Raw genomic sequence first — 19,533 nt, 5'->3', positions numbered from 1 at the left:
ATTTAAATAGAGTTTTGTTTGATTGAATAATAATTAAATGAGACACCTTTTTTATCGTGTTTAAAAAAATAATCTATAAGAGGGTAGACGTGAAATAGAAGAATTCTAATTACGATGATGGGATCGGGAGTTGCCATTTGAAAAAAAAAAAGAAGAAGAAGAAGAAGAAGAGCGTTTTCACATTATCCGATCCGATATCGGATATCGGACGCCGATAGCCGATATCCGATATCGGATACAATTTGCCCTTTCACATTGTCCGATAAAATCGTTCCGATATCATCATGAGTGTTGCCAGATATATTTTTAGAGAAAACTAAACTAAATTGCCAGTTGACAGAAATTCAAATGATAGATCATAGTTGTACATACATTAAAAATAACTACGTTAAAAAAAACAACTTCAAAAAAAGAAAAGTAAAATGTAAAAAAGATTTGATATCATTAATTACTGCATATTATTTAGATGTGCTATTTACTAAATAGTTTTAATATCGGTCATTTGTATAGTATATGTTAACACATTATAAATTAAATAAATTTATATCAATACCTACTACAACCTAGTATTAGTTAATAGTTTTAGTAATACATATTATTAAATACCTTTCAAAATCTATTAAATGTATTTTTAACAAGACGTACCTAGTCATTTAGTCATTTTTTCACTATATACATTTATAAAAGTTCATGTAGTACCTATGATAAATGTATTAAGTGATACAATCTTTGTTCACATTTTCTTTTCTTTTTCTTATTACACTGTAATATCCTAAAATAATATTGTCAACCCGTTCCAATATATTTGTAATATGATTGTTGTAATTTCCTGTAAGTAAAGATACATAAATTATTTTATTGTCATAAGCAATTAATTTTGAATTAAGAGTATAAAACTTTGTATTCTTTGTTGTAAATTCAAAATAAAAATAAAATCGGTGTGAAATCTCCTCCTTTTTTTGAAGTCGGTTAAAAACAAAGCACTCAATGACAACAATACAATAACAGCACAACCAAGATCTGAGTAGGAGGAGAAGCGAGGCAGAATGAGTTAAAATAAAGATGATAGACACTAATGTTTTCGAAGATAGATATATTTGAATTTATAGTGAACGCAATATATTTTTCTATAATTCAGTTCAGCCAATTGCCGTATATTTTAATACGGTAATTAAAATAGCTGCCGTATAAATCGTATTTTTAATCCTATAAATACTTAAATGTGTGTTTTCTTAATAAAAAAAGGTTTCTTTTAATAGAAAGGGTTTTAGGTTAAAAGCAAAGAATTTTTTAAAGATTGAGCGCCCTATAAGACTGAAAATACACAAACTAGTGCTTTTTTGCTGTTGGTATACTGCCTTTTCGAAAATTGAGTTGGCAACACTGAACATTATCGTCCGATAGCCTCTGGGAATATCGATGTCGGCTCCGATATCCGATATCGGACCGGACAATGTGAAAGACAGGCACATATTTCATACATTTTACTTCCCTCCGATATCGGATATCGGCTATCGGCTTCCGATATCCGATATCGGATCGGATAATGTGAAAACGCTCTTAGATGATATTCATAGCAAAACTGTGAACACGAAATGAAATGAGATAACTAAATAAACATATTTTATTAAGTGTACAAATTTTATTTATCCACATAAAAATTCGCGATTCGCTTTGGTTCAAGTAGTCACAAAATTCATCGATTTACCTACCAATGCAAACTTAGCACCCCATCAATGGAATTTTGGGTCAAAAATGACCTTTTTTTTTTTTTTTTTTTTTTTTTTACGTTGGGAAATGCATTTACGCATCCCCCTCTGCAGTTTTTCTGCGTGAGGGGGTATGTGGGACTCGCAAGAAGCCATACCCACTAAAACCCAACGGTGGCCACTGTTCACCTTCGGCGGCAGGGGTTAACAGCCAGGCCTTATACCCCCACCGCTTACGTGGTCATTGCCGCGACTTGGCGGCTCGCCTAAGCCCATAACGTGGCAATAGGCGTCGGTATCCGATAAGGATATCGACGCTCTATTGCCGGGCTATCCACCTTCTGGCACAGGGGGGGCCGGTTTACTTGCAGCGAGCATAGCTACAATATGCTTGTTTCTACGTAAACCTCCCCCTGAGCTTGTTCGTCAGTTCCTGTTATTTTCACGGCTGATGCTGGGCGTAAAGACGTCTGCGTCTGCCGGGTCTACGTCGGCGCAGAGGATCCGCCGTCGGGTCGTTCTCCCGGGCCCTCTCTGCAACCTCCTTTGCTTTCATCACGGCCTCGCAAAAGGCCACGACTGTCTTCCATTTAGTGTTGCCACTGATCATCACTTTCGCGAGGCCCCGCAGGGTCACCTCTTCCTCTCCTAGCAAGCCTTCAAGAGCCCTTCGCTCCGCCGTCCATGCCGGGCACTCGGCCAGGGTGTGATGAGCCGTGTCCAATTGGTCGCTGCAGTGGTGACAGGTGGGGGCCGGTTCCCGACCTATCCTGTGCAGGTAGCTGCCAAAGCATCCATGTCCTGACAGGACCTGCACAAGCCGGTAGCTGAGAGGCCCCCACCTCCTCTCTACCCACTCTCTAAGCACAGGGCTTATCGCGCTGAGGGTCCAGGCCCCCACGCAGGATGAATTAATTTCTCGACTCCAATTGACGAACACCGCGTCGCGAGCCTCCCGCTTCCAGCCTTCAAGTGTTTCGGAGGGCAACTCTTCATCCCTCTCTCTTACCTCCACTCTGCGCCAATAAACTTCCGCCAGGGCGGCCGCCTCGAGGTGCCAGGGTGCAGTACCGGCTATGACGCAGACCGCATCATACGACACGGTGCGATACGCCCTTGCTACCCTTATAGCTATCACTCGCTGCGACCGCCTTAGCACGATCGTGTTTCGCGTCAATAGTTTGTCGGCCCATATTGGGCATCCATACAACGCCTGTGAGCGCACCACTCCGGCAAAGAGTCTGCGACACGCCCCGCTCGGCCCTCCAATGTTGGGCATGATACGGCAAAGAGCCGCTGCCGTGGTGGTGAGCTTTGACCCCAGCGCCGAGAAGTGAGCTTGAAATGTCCATCGCGGATCGAGCACCAAACCGAGGTATTTCAGTCGGGGCCCGATCCGGATGGGCACTCCACTCACAACGATCTCTTCTCCAGCCTGTGGTGCTCTCCGATGGCCGTGAAAGCATATAGCTTCGGATTTATCGAGGGCTACTTTGAGTCCGAGGCTTTTTATTCTGGCAACTACTTGAGCCACTCCAGCCGTCGCGCGGAGTCGTGCCTCTCTAAAGTCGCGGCCTGTGGATACCACTGGGTCAAAAATGACCTTGATTGATAGATCTCTGTTAGGTCCTTTAAGGTCCCACAATTTTTTCGTTAGGTCCCCTTTAGTTTTTTTTAAATAATTTTTTAAATTTTGGGTGTAAAAAAATACACTTTAGCACCTCATCCATAGCAATATTGGCGAATTTCATCAAAATCGTATTCTTTACCGTTAGGTCCGTATAGGTCCATCATTTAATTTATTAAATTATTTATTTTATTTTAAATTCACTACTAGACACAAAATTCCATTGATGGGGTGCTAACCCCGTTTTCCAATTACAGCACTAGAGCGCATTATGCGGCATAATGCTTAACGTTGAATGTTCCAACTACAGCAACGCTTCGCACAATCGAGCACTAGAAAAATAATGCGCGTGAATTGATGCGTGCAATCGATTTATCGGTGCGACACAAAAGAGATGAAAATAAATGAGGGCGCCACCGTCGCTCATATAGCAACACTGATACTGCGACGCAAGCGATCTTGATACTATAGAATAAAAATCTAAAAATCTATATAATATAATCTAAAATAAATACCGCGATTTAAACCGTTATAATTGTTTCATTGTAGCAATAGTGTAAATTTAAGACAAAAATACATTAGTATTTTAATTGACCTACCTAGGTCAAATTTTACTTAAATGTATTTGGAATTAGTTATTTTATAAAAATCGGTCAAGTGTTTAGACTGCAGAGGCGCACATAGAATCAAACATACAAACAAACAAGCATACATGCAGCTCAAACACATTACCCTCTTTCTGGGTCCGTCGGGTAGAAAAAAAACAAGGCGATTTGAAAACTACATATTTTTATTTTTTTTTTGTAGATAAATTTTGTACTTTAATATAATTCATCAAAATCTAAATATTCTACTCCTTCAAAGGACTGATCATCACTCTGTTTCGAAGTACCTCTCCTATGTTTGGCTGGCGTTGAAAATTTGCCTTCATTTCTACTCCCTTCCTCTACTATCCTGCGTACTGTGCTTTCAGAAACCCCTATAACAAACGAATTAAGATGAATAAAATCAAATAGTACATTTAACATATTTTTATAGTAGCTTAAAACTAAAACTTCCTTTATTTTATTAATTTTTTTTTAATGTAGGAGGCCAGCGTCCCTGCGCTACACTAGTAAGTAGTTAGTAAGCTAAATCTAAAATATGATTTTTTTTCTTATGGTTTGATTGATTAATAGATAGCTGTATGAAAACAATTATCACTATACTATGTAGTAAAATCTAAACTAGGTACTTTATTTGAGGCTGGTTGGATTGGATATAACTTCTTGACTCAAATTGTGCTGGTCGCACTATAAAAACAAGTTTTTGTTTACATACAAATAACCTCAAATTAAATTGCAAAAACGTAATAATCGCCATACATACATACATTTAACACTCGTCACTAATGGAATATTCTATTTTACGTAGTAATGAACAAAAATAAATGGAATCTCACCGGTATATTCTGCTGTACGTTTGTAAACGTTTTCCAAATCAGTCAATAACTTTCCAGCTTGAAATTCGGACAAACACCGAATAAAAACTTTATACACGACATCACGGACACCGCTACGTTTAACCTTTTTCATGATGTCTCCTTTTTTATTTAAATTTCTTGTTCTAAATAACAATTTTATCTCAATAATTCTCCACTTCACGAAAAAAACAACAAATTTTTATTCAACTTGACAGCTACATTGGCAATTCAGGGTTGCCAGGTAATGAAAAACGAATTAGTTCCAAAATAATTAATTTCATCTCTTTTATGTCGTACTATAAGTAATATTTATTAATTGTTGGAAAAATTGTAAAGCTTTCGTTTCATTGTAGTTTTTTCGAAATAATTAAAGTTAATTCAAATTGTGTTAAAAAAAATAAATATAAGTATGGATGAAGGTACAAACATTAAAAAAAATGTTAATGAAAAAATCAAAATCCAAATTACTTAAAATAACCGTAAATATTTTTCAACCAATTATTATGTATACCACTTTATTTACGCATTAATGAGGTTATTGCTAAACTCTATGAATATTTTTTTTTTCAACACTGAACTTGGCGCAACCTGCTGGTGCGTTTCACGTTCCAATTAAGCTTCAGCATAATTCGGCATTGTGCGGCACTGAGTACGGGGTAAGTTTGCATTGGTGTCAAACATGCTAGAATTCTAGAATTTAGGTGTGCTAGATGTCGAGATAATTTAGATAAATCACCATTGATAGAAATGAATGCAAATATGAAATCATCGTCATAATATCAGCTTATTAAGGTCATGCCTAGTTTCTTTAAACATCTATGATACGTAAGCGTATCAATGTGTTACACAGTGTTATAATATTTTCTATATATTATATATAATGTGTTTAAATTTTTTCCTCGTTCATCAAAAAATTCGAGCGTATTCTAGCAAGTTTTTGAACGTTACAAAGCGAATCGTGAAATGAAATGTCAAACATGTGTCAAAACTCAAACTATGAACAGTGGGTCGACACTTAGAACATCGTTTTGGTTAGGATTCCATTATCAAGCAATTTTAAACTTCATTCAATTGACATAGAGTTCAAATTATTTTGTACTTTTCCAAGACCTAAGGGCGAGTCTGGCATGCCAACATTTAGAAAAAATAAAAATATTTCTAATGTTGGCCTCTCCGATGTAATCATATATTATAAGATTTAATATTTTAGTTTTAATTATTTATTATTATTTCTTCTTTTTTTTTAAACCTTATTTTTGTACATTTTAATTTTAAGCTAGTACATTTATAAATTATTTCTTTCTTTCTTCGATTTCTTGTCAATGGTTAAGACTTAAGCATAGACAACGTCTTGATGTTGATTCGTTGTTTGTTAATTTGAATTCAAAATGGCGTTTTATTTTGTTTTGGTGGAAGTTAAACAAAATTTGTTCTTCATAAATCGTAGATTTTGTTATTTACTCAGTTAATCAAAGTGTACATTGAATTTGTTAATTTGTAGTATTTCTGCCAAAAGTGAAAAAAGAAGAAAAAGTGTTATGTGTAAACAATGTTAAAATCTTTGTGTGTACTTAATAATTATTTGATTTATGACTTAATATTTGCAATATGTACCCAATGACTGTTCTATAAGGAAGATAAAACATAATAATTACATAACAATTTATGAGAAAACTTCTCTATTACGTCATGTTCTGGCTGTAGAATCAATTGGAGAGATATTATTATGTCCAAAGAAAACAACGGCTTCTTCATATACAATTCCAATATGGCGATCCGAACGGCAACGATATATTATTGGTATCGAAATTTAGAACGAGATTTTAAAATAGAAATCCCGCAAAATGTTTCAAGGAAAAGTATAAAATGTGAATCAACTGTATTCACATAATATTTAAGCCGTTAACCGAATTAAGTCCTACATGCCTAAATAAAGATATTCAGCAAAATTCAAATGGTGTTACTTATAATGGTGTTAATTAACCATTTTTGCCTATTATAGTGAGTTTTAATATTATATAAAAATGTTATTATATAATTATAAATATTATATTCTAATAAACTTATTGATCTACATTGTTGGTGTTTTATTTTTAATTTCCTATAAATTTGAATAAGGATGATAATTAGTAGTGATGTTACCCAGCATCGAAAATTTTATCGATATCGATATGAAGTTTTATCGATAATATGCACTCAAAAAGACATCACTAGCACGTCAACTTTTAAATGTTGGCAGCAATGTATGTCATTTTTGACGTAAGTGAGCTTATGTTGGTATATAAGATTCGCCCTTAGCCAATACATGCATATGTGTGCGTGAGCTCGAAATCAAAGTACTGAGTGCCGTCTCTTACTATATTACTTGCTCTGTGACTATGAAAGTAGCTTGCAAGATAGTGTTTTGTCCTAGTTTTATAAATATAATTTTCATATAAATTGTGGGAAAACACTTTTAGAAGGATTTTATTAATGTTCCTTCTGTGACTAAATCGAAAACAATCGTGATATAAAATGGCTTTGTACTGTGCAAGTAAGTGTTCGAAACGGCAAATAACTTAAGCGCACCGGTTGCCACCAAAAGCATTTTTATTTGAAGCATTTTTATGATATATTTACCAGAGTAAAAATACTATTGTTCATAAATTTTACGATAATTCGTGAAATCAAGTGTTAAAGAAAAGAAAAATATGAGTCAAGCTATATAAAAATTCACGTTCAACTTCTAACCTAATTTGTTTGTTGTAGTATCAAACGAAGTACCAGAAGTGCCCGTGGTGTCACCTTCCTCAGGAGCGGTGTTCGAGAAACGTATTATTGAGAAATATATAATAGAAAATGGGGTAGATCCAATCAGTGGAAAAGAATTAAGGGTGGAAGATCTTATTGAAATTAAGAGTAAGTTGATAGGGAAACTAGGGAAACTTGCTAGTCAACAGTTCGCTGTTTTTTTAAATAATTTGAAAAACATTGAGTTTTTTGTGTACTCACATGTAGTTACTTTGCTTATTCTATGTAAAATCATATAAAACAAAATGGGAACTATATTTTCTATCACCAAAATTTATATTTGTCATCAAGTTGTATCACCTAATAAATAGATCTATCACCACGAAATATTTTCGTTCTCAGATAAACAAAAATTGTTCCCAGGTATGAATTATCAAATTAATGTTAATATATGTGTAAAATAAGAGATCGATAACCAATAAAATTATCTTAAAATTATATTGCATTACATGAATATAAACTTCGTTCTTATAATAACAGTTTTGTTACTTAAATAATAGCTCTGTGCTCAGAATGGTAGATCTGTCACCAAATAAATCGATTATCGATCCCTGACTGCGACTCCTTTTTATTTGATATTTTGTCACCAATACATTAGTAACATTTTATTTCGTTCATATATTAAATTAATAGTATTCGTTACCAATTTAATACATCAATTTATAATTTTAATGAAAAAATGATCAAAGGGGCGGAGACAAATTGGCGCGCTTTAAAAATTAAGAATAAATATTGATTATTTTAAATTTAATTAAGTTTTTTATCTACTATTCTGCTAGCCATAAGCCAGCTATTTTAAACCAGCGCTGATTGTTCAGTGGTAATTATTTTAAACAATAAATATTGATTATTTTGACTTTAATTGATTTATTTACTACTCTGCTAAATTTAAATATAATTTATACTACCAGTGGAAATTTAGAACCTTGGGAGTCTAGTTAAGTAGCAGAATCTTTTGGTTGAAACGATGACGACAACCCTAATTTTTTATTTGAACTTAATGCAATTTTCTAGTAACATAATATGATTTATTGGTGATCTCTTTAAAATAGTTTGCTTAAATACTTATTAGGACACACCTATTATAATACATACAAAAACATTTATTTGGTACTAGACCTTATATTTCAGGATTTTAGGTGATTTATTGTGGAACTGATTTTGCATTGTTTGGTGACTACATTTTGGTGACAGATCTACTATTTTGAGGACAAACCCTATTATTTAAGAAACACAAAACTAATTAAATTGGTGATAGCTTAAATGATACCCAAACAAAATGTTGCAGCTCCCCCAATAGTGAAGCCAAAGCCCCCAAGTGCCACATCCATTCCGGCTACTCTGAAGAGCATGCAGGACGAATGGGATGCGCTAATGCTGCACACATTCACACAGAGACAGCAGTTGCAGACTGCCAGACAGGTAAACTTGCATTTATTATATTTGGTTGCTGGAATTGTTAGTACAATAATATTTTCAAACAATAAAAATTGATTGAGTCTGAAATTGTCAGGAAATTCAAAACATAAAAATAAATAGTAGGTTTGTATGATACTGGATGTTCTTGTGTTTATTTTAATCCATCAGTCCCCGGAATCACAGACACAATAGATAATCTATTATGTCGCGCCCCGATCGGGGCGCTCGGTGGTCAATGGGTTAAGAGAAGTTATATTCCGTTAAAACATTTTTTAAGCTTTAAAATTATGCATAATATTCAATTTTTAAATAATTCAATGAAATTATTTTTCTCAAAATAAATTGTGATTATACCTGTTTTAATTTGATGTAAAATGAATGGTATGAAATAAAAACTTAATTTATTCTCCTATAAACAATGATATTATATATAGAAACAAGAGGTAGATACGTCATCAACGCACCAAAACTGATTCCGTGAATTGGTCCTATTTGGGACCAATGCAATCAGTCAGATTGTCACCGGTCCCAGTGAGCGTATATGCCGATAGGTACATTAAAGTTGTCGAAAATGCCTTCCTGTGTGTTCAGAAAGTGCACGTATTCATGCAAAAAAATAAAAAAAGATAAAGGAATATCATATCACAGCAAAATATATTAAATTATTACAGTTTAAGAGTAAAAATAACAATTTACAATTCTTTATGAATGACACTTGCTTGACACGTGTATTGAAATAATGAAAGGGATAAAACATTGCTTCAATCACTAGTGTGACAAAGCTAGCGTACACTGTGTTCAAAGATTATCATGTAGATACGATTATTGAAAATAGAACGGTTATTTTATTAATTTCGATTTGGGTAAATACTTGATTATTTTTATATTTAAATCCACAGTTTACATCCAGTGCATATAATTAACAAATATAGCTATTTATTATATACAATGAAATCGTGATGCCAAAAATGTTTGTTTGCAATAATAAAATGATAAATAAAAATAAAATGATGTTGAATATACGTAAATATTAAAGAAAAGATTATCGCTACTGACGAAAAATGCTATTTGCTTTTCTGTAAATAGCTATTGAACATAAATTTTATTCGTGTTTTAGATAAAAAAGGCTTATACTTCATCCTTTCTTTTATTTCATCCTTTTTTTTCATCTAGGCACCACTATTATTATAATTATCCTAACGAATTGGAGTGATGACCTTGTACGGGTTTCGGGAACTGCCTTGAAACGAATAGCGTAAGATCGGTCCTTATGGAGTTCTATAAGGAGGATTATGCAGTATGCTCAGCAGTGGGTGTTTATCGGGTGAAATGATGATGACCGAAAACGAACACCACAGCTAGTAATAAATACTTAATACAGTTATATCTCCAAAAAAATTTTTTTTTTTTTCATTGTAATACGACATCATAATAATCATAAAATAATAAATGAAATTGTCACATTTATTTACTTGTGCAGGAAACCTAACATCTATATTCTATAACATTGAACCTTCTGTGTCGTTAGTCTATGCCAATTACCATGGCAACTATTTGTTTATTTATATTTAATTGGCGAATTCTTATGACTTTTGCTTACACCTGCGCGGAAGTGACAAACTATCTTTGTCTTTTTTGTTTAAATATCATTTTATTAGAGCCATCTCTCTTATACAGTCTGTCAATGTAATAAATTAAGTAAAATGAAAATTGTATTTGTGTGTGCCTGACACTGCATATGAAGCATTTTTTTTGGATATATTGTGAGTATATAACGTATCTATACATAAAATATCATTGCCTATAAATGGGATACTTTAAAACATTAACAGGAACTAAGTCACGCATTGTATCAACACGACGCTGCATGTCGTGTGATCGCGCGTCTAACGAAGGAGGTGACGGCCGCCAGAGAAGCCCTCGCTACACTGAAGCCCCAAGCTGGTATTGTTGCACCACAACCTGCACATGCGGTAAGGAGATAAGGGATATAGTGATGAAATGTGTTAATCAACCTAGTTAGCAATATCGTATTGATGCATATTGTTAAGCTACAATGTGTTATTTTTTTTCATTTACAATAATTGATAACAGTTAGAATTTATATGCAATCAGCTGACTCAAATCCTGATGACCTTTTACTCTATATTCATTAAACCATTTATTTGCGATGTGTGATTTTAGTTAACTAAATTTTCACAAAACTAATATATTATAATAATTCAGTTTCCTTAAATTAATGATAAACTTTTGTACCCAGGCGGAGGCAGCAGCGGGCAGCGGTGGCGCAGTCCCCATCGGCATGTCAGCGGAGGTGGTGTCCCGGCTGCAGGAGCGCGCCACGGCGCTGACGCAGGAGCGCAAGCGGCGCGGCCGCACCGTGCCCGAGGGCCTGCAGCCGCCCGAGCAGATCCGCGCCTTCCTCACGCTCGCCTCGCACCCTGTGAGTGGGATTCTATTCTATTTCTTCCAAGGGTGGCAATGTCACGTTGGGAAAATAATACATGCTTGAGAAATTAACATTAATATACATACGTCGATCAAAATGCAGATATACCTAAAACAATAAGAGACAAACACTATGTAAAGATACACAACATAAAAATTTAAGTGAGCTAGCCACTACATTCTCAAAGTCCTATCAAAGAATCACATGAGTCCAAAAGTGCTGCGAAAGCTCATCACGTGAGTGCAGCTGCGAAAGCTCTTCACGTGAGTGCAGCTGGGAAAGCTCTTCACGTGAGTGCAGCTGGGAAAGCTCTTCACGTGAGTGCAGTTGCGAAAGCTCTTCACGTGAGTGCAGCTGCGAAAGCTCTTCACGTGAGTGCAGCTGCGAAAGCTCTTCACGTGAGTGCAGCTGCGAAAGCTCTTCACGTGAGTGCAGCTGCGAAAGCTCTTCACGTGAGTGCAGCTGCGAAAGCTCTTCACGTGAGTGCAGCTGCGAAAGCTCTTCACGTGAGTGCAGCTGCGAAAGCTCTTCACGTGAGTGCAGCTGGGAAAGCTCTTCACGTGAGTGCAGCTGGGAAAGCTCTTCACGTGAGTGCAGCTGGGAAAGCTCTTCACGTGAGTGCAGTTGCGAAAGCTCTTCACGTGAGTGCAGCTGTGAAAGATCGTGCGCGTGCACTCACACACATTTTATATTATTTAACATATTTCATTATTTTTCAACATGAGTGAAAATTAACGATATAACATTTTTGTAAATCTACACTAATATTATAAATAGGAAAACTTTGTTTGTTTGATTGATTGTAATGAATAGGCTCATAAACTACTGGACCGATTTTAAAAATTCTTTCACCATTCGAAAGCTACATTATCCACGAGTAACATAGGCTAGGTTTTATCCCGGAAATCCCACGGGAACGGGAACTATGCGGGTTTTTCTTTGAAAACGCGGGCGAAGCCGCAGGCGGAAAGCTAGTTTATGATATAATGATCACTTGCAGGGTCTCCATTCGGCCAGTGTGCCCGGTATCCTCTCGCTGGACATCAACCCGTCAGACCACAGCCGCTTGTTGACTGGTGGAAACGACCGCAACGCTACCGTCTTCAACAAGGATACTGAACAGGTACAATAGGATACCTATTTTTTAACACTTTTTTTTAATGTATAATAATATGTATCATCAGCAAAGTAATTAAAAAGAAATGGACCTAATTGAGACCCTTGAGGTACACCAGATGCATTTTATGGGGTGAAGCATCAAAAGCATCAGTAATGACATAGAATGAACCACCGCTTAATTACGAATTTATCATTCATTCGTTCATTCCTATTTAATTTTTGCAACAGGATATGATGTGGAACTCTGTCAAAAGCGTTACTGAAATCTGTGTTAAAAGTGTCGACTTGTTTATTAATTGAATCCAGTGTGTTCAGAAAACGCTGTTAATTAGTCATAGTAAAATTTAGTATATAATTGAAATTGAAAAAAATTTTAACTGTGCGCAGGTGGTGGCGATCCTTAAGGGTCACACAAAGAAGGTGACGCGCGTCATCTATCACCCTGATGAAGACACCGTCGTCACCGCGTCGCCCGACCACACCATACGCGTGTGGAACGTGCCCACGTGAGTCATATTCACTAATTGTGTTAATTTTGGTGTATTTGTAGTAACTTAGTATCTATCGTCGAATAGTTATAAACTATGACATATGTCAAATTTAAAACTCATGGTGCAAAAATTGTATGGTTACTACAGCGAGTGTAGTATAGTTTACTATACGTTATCTACTGTAGTATCTATTGCACCTCATGGTAGGCTTTTTAGTTCCGCTACGGCACACTTGGGGCGCTGTACGAAATTTTATACAAACCGCTTACTACAATCGCTAGCGAGTATCGTGTGCGTACACTCACGGTAGAGCTACAGCACACCCCGGACACTACATACAAAATGATCGTTTTGACAGTCATACTGTAGAGACTGCAAATGTGTGTGTTAACGCTTTATGGTTGGCACATTTGTGACTAGCGTAAAAAAAATTCGCGTTTTTCTGATGAAATACATCCGTAAACAGCACAATATCTAACCATTTTCTACGAAAAACGATAATCACAAATCCAAAATAATAAAATTACTTTAAGTCAATTTGATTAATGTTGTCAATCTTCGTTGCGTATCGTCCTTGCAGAAAAATATGGCCCATTTTATGTCTGAACGCGCGGGGGTGAGGTAAGTTTAATTTTGGCGGGAGGCGGAGAGTGTCCGTTCTGTAGCGTTTAGCTACTATTATGTATTCTGTGGCTACAGTTCGCAGACGGTGGCGCTGCTGCGGCCGCACGAGGGCGCGGTGACGGGGCTGTCGCTGCACCCGACGGGCGACTACGTGCTGTCCACCTCCACCGACCAGAGCTGGGCCTTCTCCGACATACGCACCGGCGCGCTGCTCACCAAGGTAACCGACACGTTTATTTATTGAAGTGAAACTTCTTTTTCGGGGTTAGAAAAAAATTAAGTGTAACATTTTTTCGTTACGCGTGACATTTTTCGGTTACGCGCCATCTTTTTCTTATCCCTACCACACGTGATTTGATATATTTCTGTAACTAGCTGCTCCGCACGGTTTCACCCCCGTGGCCCTACCCCTGTTGGTCGTAGCGTGATGATATATAGCCTATAACCTTCCTCGATAAATGGGCTATCTAACACAGAAAGAATTTTTCAAATTGGACTAGTAGTTGCGATTGGCGCGTTCAAACAAACAAACAAACTTTTCAGCTTTATAATATTAGTATAGATTATAAACATATATCTAATCACAGGTTAGCGACTCGTCCGGCATCAGTCTAACGACAGCGCAGTTCCACCCGGACGGGCTGATCTTCGGCACGGGCACGGAGAACTCGCAGGTGAAGATCTGGGACCTGAAGGAGCAGAGCAATGTGGCCAACTTCCCGGGACACGTGGGGCCGGTCACGTCTATATCATTCTCGGAGAACGGGTGAGTGAAACTATGGGATGCGCAAGCGCATGGGTTAGGCAAAAATCCATAGTAAAACAACTATTGAGATGAAAATTATGTCAAGCCTTTATTTTTTCTTTTTTAACAAAATGCACGCAAAAACGTAACGAAAGTGTATAGTGTAGTGTATAGTGGACAATTTATTTAAAAATATATTATTAACGTTTAGAAATATCAAGTCATCAGTGTAACATTAATGTGGCAATGTGTCAAGAACATATCAATGAAGTGGATTTTTATAGGAGTTTTCGACATTTTTTTACCCATAAATAAGGTCAATTAATACATCCAACTATCACCCACAGGTACTACTTAGCCACGGCCGCTGAAGACGCGTGCGTGAAGCTCTGGGACTTGCGTAAACTGAAGAACTTCAAAACCATCCAACTCGAAGAAGGCTACGCGATCAAGGAACTCTGCTTCGACCAGAGTGGCACATACCTGGCTGTAGCCGGTTCTGACGTGAGGGTCTACCTGTGCCGGCAATGGCAGGAGCTCAAGGTCTTCAATGACCATACAGCATCAGCCACTGGGGTCAGATTTGGCAAGAACGCGCAGTACATAGCATCAACGAGCATGGATAGGACGCTCAAGCTGTATGGTATCGAGTAGGGTTGGATAGAATAGGTAGATAGGCACGTTTTTGGTAAACATTGATGTACGAATTAAGCGCGTCACACACGGTGAAGATACTATAATATTTTATGTTAAGAATCTCTTCCGAAACACTATTTCGGGTCATTTGTAACAGGATGGCGGTTCTACAGGGGTCTTAGTACGCAATGACAAAAAGAAAAATGATGGTCAAAACGCTGATACCGGATACCTTAAGATACTGTAATATTTTATATTAGAGAATCTTAACATAAAATATTATAGTATCTTCACCGTGTGTGACGCGCTTTACAACTAGACTCGCTATGATGCTTTAAATAATATTGTCCGTATCGAAACTCTGCCTACATATCTATTAGGCAGAGTTTTATCTGATGAGCGTATACAATGAAATTTGAACGTTATTGCCACGAAATAAGGTGTTAATTTGAATGTATGTTTAATAGGCGATTGAGAGTCTTGTTGTTTATAGTACGTCAATGTTGGCAATGTCGTTTTTTTTCAGTTTGAAAACTGCCCGAAACTTACTTATAAATTTCTCAATGTAAGGTGATCATTTTTTGTATCTTTCTTTCAAGGGTCGAATAATTTGTGTGATAGAAGGCAGAAGCATGGCAGAAGCAGAACTATTGATTGTCAATGTTATATTGTCTTTATAAGTAAGAGGGTTCGTTAGATTTAATGTCAGATTATATTATCGTGATTTTAAGTAATTGTAATAAATGAATTGTTTAGGTATTCATTTGTATTTTATTTCAAAATTTTCACTAATAAATTGTTTTTGTGTAAGAGATTGAACTGCGCACTACATTTTGTGCAACATATTTACAGCTACAAATATTAAGTTTAATTAAGTGTAATTAATATTTAATTATAGTTAATACTTTTGTACGAAAGTCTGGGCGTGAGATGATTGATGCTAATGACAGATTCAATAACAATTAGTATAAGTACATACAACTCTATTGTTAAAATAGTATATGCAAATAAATTGAGTGACCATATGATAAAGTCGTTTTATTATACATTTATACCCTTATAATAATGATCAGATACATAATATAACATAAAATGTATTTTAGAAATGAAATATACATAAGGTTAGCACGTCAGTACGTAACACGAAACATAGGTATTCGCCAACCAATTGGCTTATAAATATTGAGACTGATAGGATATTTAGTTAATTATGCGATTATAGTCGTAAGTTGAAGACCTAATGTTTTTTTTTCAAAATGCCTATGCACTTCCAATAATAATGAAAAATTAGTTTGGTCTAAATCACGTCTAAATAAATATTTCGCGAACCAAGTAAGAAGGTTAGGTTTGGCATGGGAAATTACATAATATACTCTGTTACGTGTTCGTAAGTATCCTATGAAAGAGTATAAAAAAAAAAATCTATCAAAGCCGGCCTCATACAGCCGCAATGCCTCTCAGAAACTAAATTCAGCAAGCACAGGAATGCATACAATTTTAATATTACTGTTCATAAAGATTATAATTTTTTATATCGATCTTACAAAAAATGCTTGTCTGAATTCAAAATCTGATTTGTGGAAGCGTTTTTGTTATAACAAGCTGTCGCTCTCTCAATTTTACATTTAGGTACCGTACTAAAATACTATTGCTTAAAATCATAAGCAAAATATTATCAAAGATAAGGAGAAAAATATTTACTTTGTGAGGTCTTTTAGTCTGAGATTTTTACGAAGCTATTTAAAATTACTTTTGAAAATCGGCTCTTGGGTCGTTCGGCAACTGGCGTTGATTTAGGATATAGCCGTGCAGTCTGCACATGTAAAGTGTATATGGACTTAACAAAACGCGACAGGTACTTTTTGATCTATCTATAGTTTTCGACCATTTCGAACACAAACCAATTGTAACTGTTACTTATTTTTAATGAAATCAGAATACTGCTCAATATCGCATATTTGGTAGGTTCTTAGTAGTGATAGAATTTGAAAGAAATCCATGGGGCGCTCACATAGCTGCTAACGCGGCAAAGCTCTGCTGCCTATGCGATCGAGACGATCAGTGTATAAGACAATATTTATCTTCAGAAAAAAGTGGTGTGAGATATCTTTATTTGAAGATCTAGCGAGGTATTCCGTGATCATTTTAAAACTGGTCTTACAGTTGTGTATCCTATACATGCGAAAGTTTGTGAGGATGGATCTACCTTTGTTACGCTTTCACGTGAAAACCACTGAACGGATTTTGTCTTTTGATGATATTTGGAAGAAATAACTTGTCTCTGTACAGGGGTGATTTATTGAGTCTCTTTACGATTTTTTGCTTCTCATAAATCGATACTGAATCAGTGCTAGTTTTTAAAATTTCATACGCAATTTCATAAACACTTGTTAACATTTAAACATAAAGTTGTGAGTTTGAATCCAAAGGTTATATGAGTAAAAAAAACAACAATAAGCCTCAATTCATAAATCTTTATTACAATAATTTACATACAGTTCGCAAAGTATATACAATTATGATACAAGAGTTAACACTTTAAAACAATTTCAAATTTAACAAACGCCATAAGCGCTGTAGCGTTGCGAATATAACGAGATTTATTTAAATTATAACTTAACAATTAGGCGTCATCTGTGAGGTTAACTTGACGTTTTAAAGTAGGACTATTTCCATCGTGGGAAAGTGATGACGCTAGATGATATACAGCTCTCTTTTTCCCACAGTGGAAGAAGTACTGCTTAAGATTTCACAGTAACCCCTCTGAACTTTTTCACATAAGTTGAGAGGTTGTATAGAAAATATATGAACATTTCGTCGAGACACTAATTAAATGTTATCGTGTAAACCAGCCTTAAAAGCTTGTTTTAAAGCGAAGTGCTCTTGCTTTCTTGTGATGTTGATTCTTAAGATATGTAACAAGTATATTTTATATAGATGACGCCTTACAACTTAACTACCGACCCCACCAATATAATCTATAATATCTCCAAACTTACAGTGGCACAAACGTCTATTTACAAATGCAATTTATCGTAAACAGAATCTAATACCAAAGTCTGAAGTGACTGTGTTAAAGTGATTTGTACCTAACCGGATTTTTGTATATTTTTGCATTTAACATCAGGTAAATTGACAATTTTTTCCCCATTTATAAGTCACAATAGTTAATACCTTTTCTTAAACACAAGTTGATTTAATTTATTCGATTTTTTTCAGTTTCATCACAGATTTATTTTTATCTATTTCTTCGTTTTCTGTTTTTATAAGTATGATAACAATTTTTTAAATAGAGGACGAATAAAGGAGGAATGTAATAATGTGGTATCTATCTTAGTTTCGAGACAGTGAAAACTGAAAACTTCAGTGCCAGTTGGATTTGAGACACTGTTTTATAAAAATATTATTTTACTATGTTATTTGATATCTAGGTCGACATTATTAGGTGCACCTAACTATATTTTTTCTAGTGCCAAACCCAACCAGAACAAATCAGTTCCATTTAAAATTAAAATACAACTGTGATATGATAATAAGATCAAAATGCACTTATTTCAACACTGTGCGACAAATCGGTTTATGTGTTTTCCTCTCTGCCTACAGAGTGTTGAAGGAAATCTTTATAACATGTCAAGGTACAACAATGAATAGAAAGGAAATAAACATTCGCATGTCTATCGTAATTTTATAAACTAAGGCCAGCTAATACACAAATAAGGTCAAATTCTCGGCAGAGTGACAAGCATGAGTATCTTACGCATATATCGTTAGCGAAATTTTTCTATATTGATTGTTATAGACTTAAAATCCAAATATTTAAGGTTTTGATACATAAAATATCTGACAAAATTAATTTAAAAAGTTACGATTGGCAACAGAGTAAAAAACAAAAAAAAAATAACGTAAGAAATCATGCTTGAGAATCTCTGATATTACAGTTTTACAAAAGTGTTGTTCTTCCAAATCTTTCCCAATTATCATTTTAGTACATATTTAAGTAGACTACTTATATCTGATATTTTTAGTCATTTCACTCAATGGTAGTTTACGATTTTTTTTAACATAATGATTTCTTAGTGCCATTACTGACTAATTTCTAAAACCTAATCAATAATTCAATATAATATACGTGAAAGCGACGTTTTCTATCACATAGTTAGCTTAGTACTTATATCGACACCTAAGGCCTTGCACACACGAGCGGGAGAGCCGCTGGATGGTATTGACACTATACAAATGACTTAGTGTAGCCTACACTTTAGACGCGGGCTTAAATTTAAGGTAAAGTTAATTTTTATTGCTCCTTTGCTTTGTAATTACTAGATAGTAACTTTAATCGCATCGACCGCCTCCTTGGTACAGTGGTTGACGCGTGAGCGTAGAACCGAGGGGTCCTGGGTTCGATTCCCGGTGGAGACGAAGAAAAAAAAATGTTTCGGTCTGGCAGGACACAGAAGGCTGA

General features: G+C 35.6%; 1 protein-coding gene across 1 annotated transcript; it reads left to right on the top strand.

The window, feature by feature from the left end:
* The first annotated feature begins 7,179 nt into the window (after positions 1-7,179).
* On the top strand, positions 7,180-15,698 carry Prp19 (pre-mRNA processing factor 19). The gene is made up of 10 exons (XM_090105447.1): positions 7,180-7,331; positions 7,547-7,696; positions 8,877-9,010; positions 10,840-10,980; positions 11,268-11,450; positions 12,457-12,579; positions 12,963-13,081; positions 13,766-13,910; positions 14,278-14,456; positions 14,783-15,698. Exons 1-10 carry the CDS (start codon positions 7,313-7,315, stop codon positions 15,087-15,089), a joined length of 1,500 nt encoding a protein of 499 aa, XP_089961573.1. The 5' UTR covers positions 7,180-7,312; the 3' UTR covers positions 15,090-15,698.
* Positions 15,699-19,533: the final 3,835 nt, after the last annotated feature.

The sequence above is a fragment of the Colias eurytheme genome, chromosome 9, assembly GCF_061535395.1.
Source record: "Colias eurytheme isolate Ceu_HAF_F1 chromosome 9, ilColEury1 Martin Lab GWU primary, whole genome shotgun sequence".
Taxonomy (NCBI): Eukaryota; Metazoa; Arthropoda; class Insecta; order Lepidoptera; family Pieridae; genus Colias; species Colias eurytheme.
Note: the sequence above shows the minus strand (reverse complement) of the source record. Positions and strands in the feature narration are given on the sequence as shown.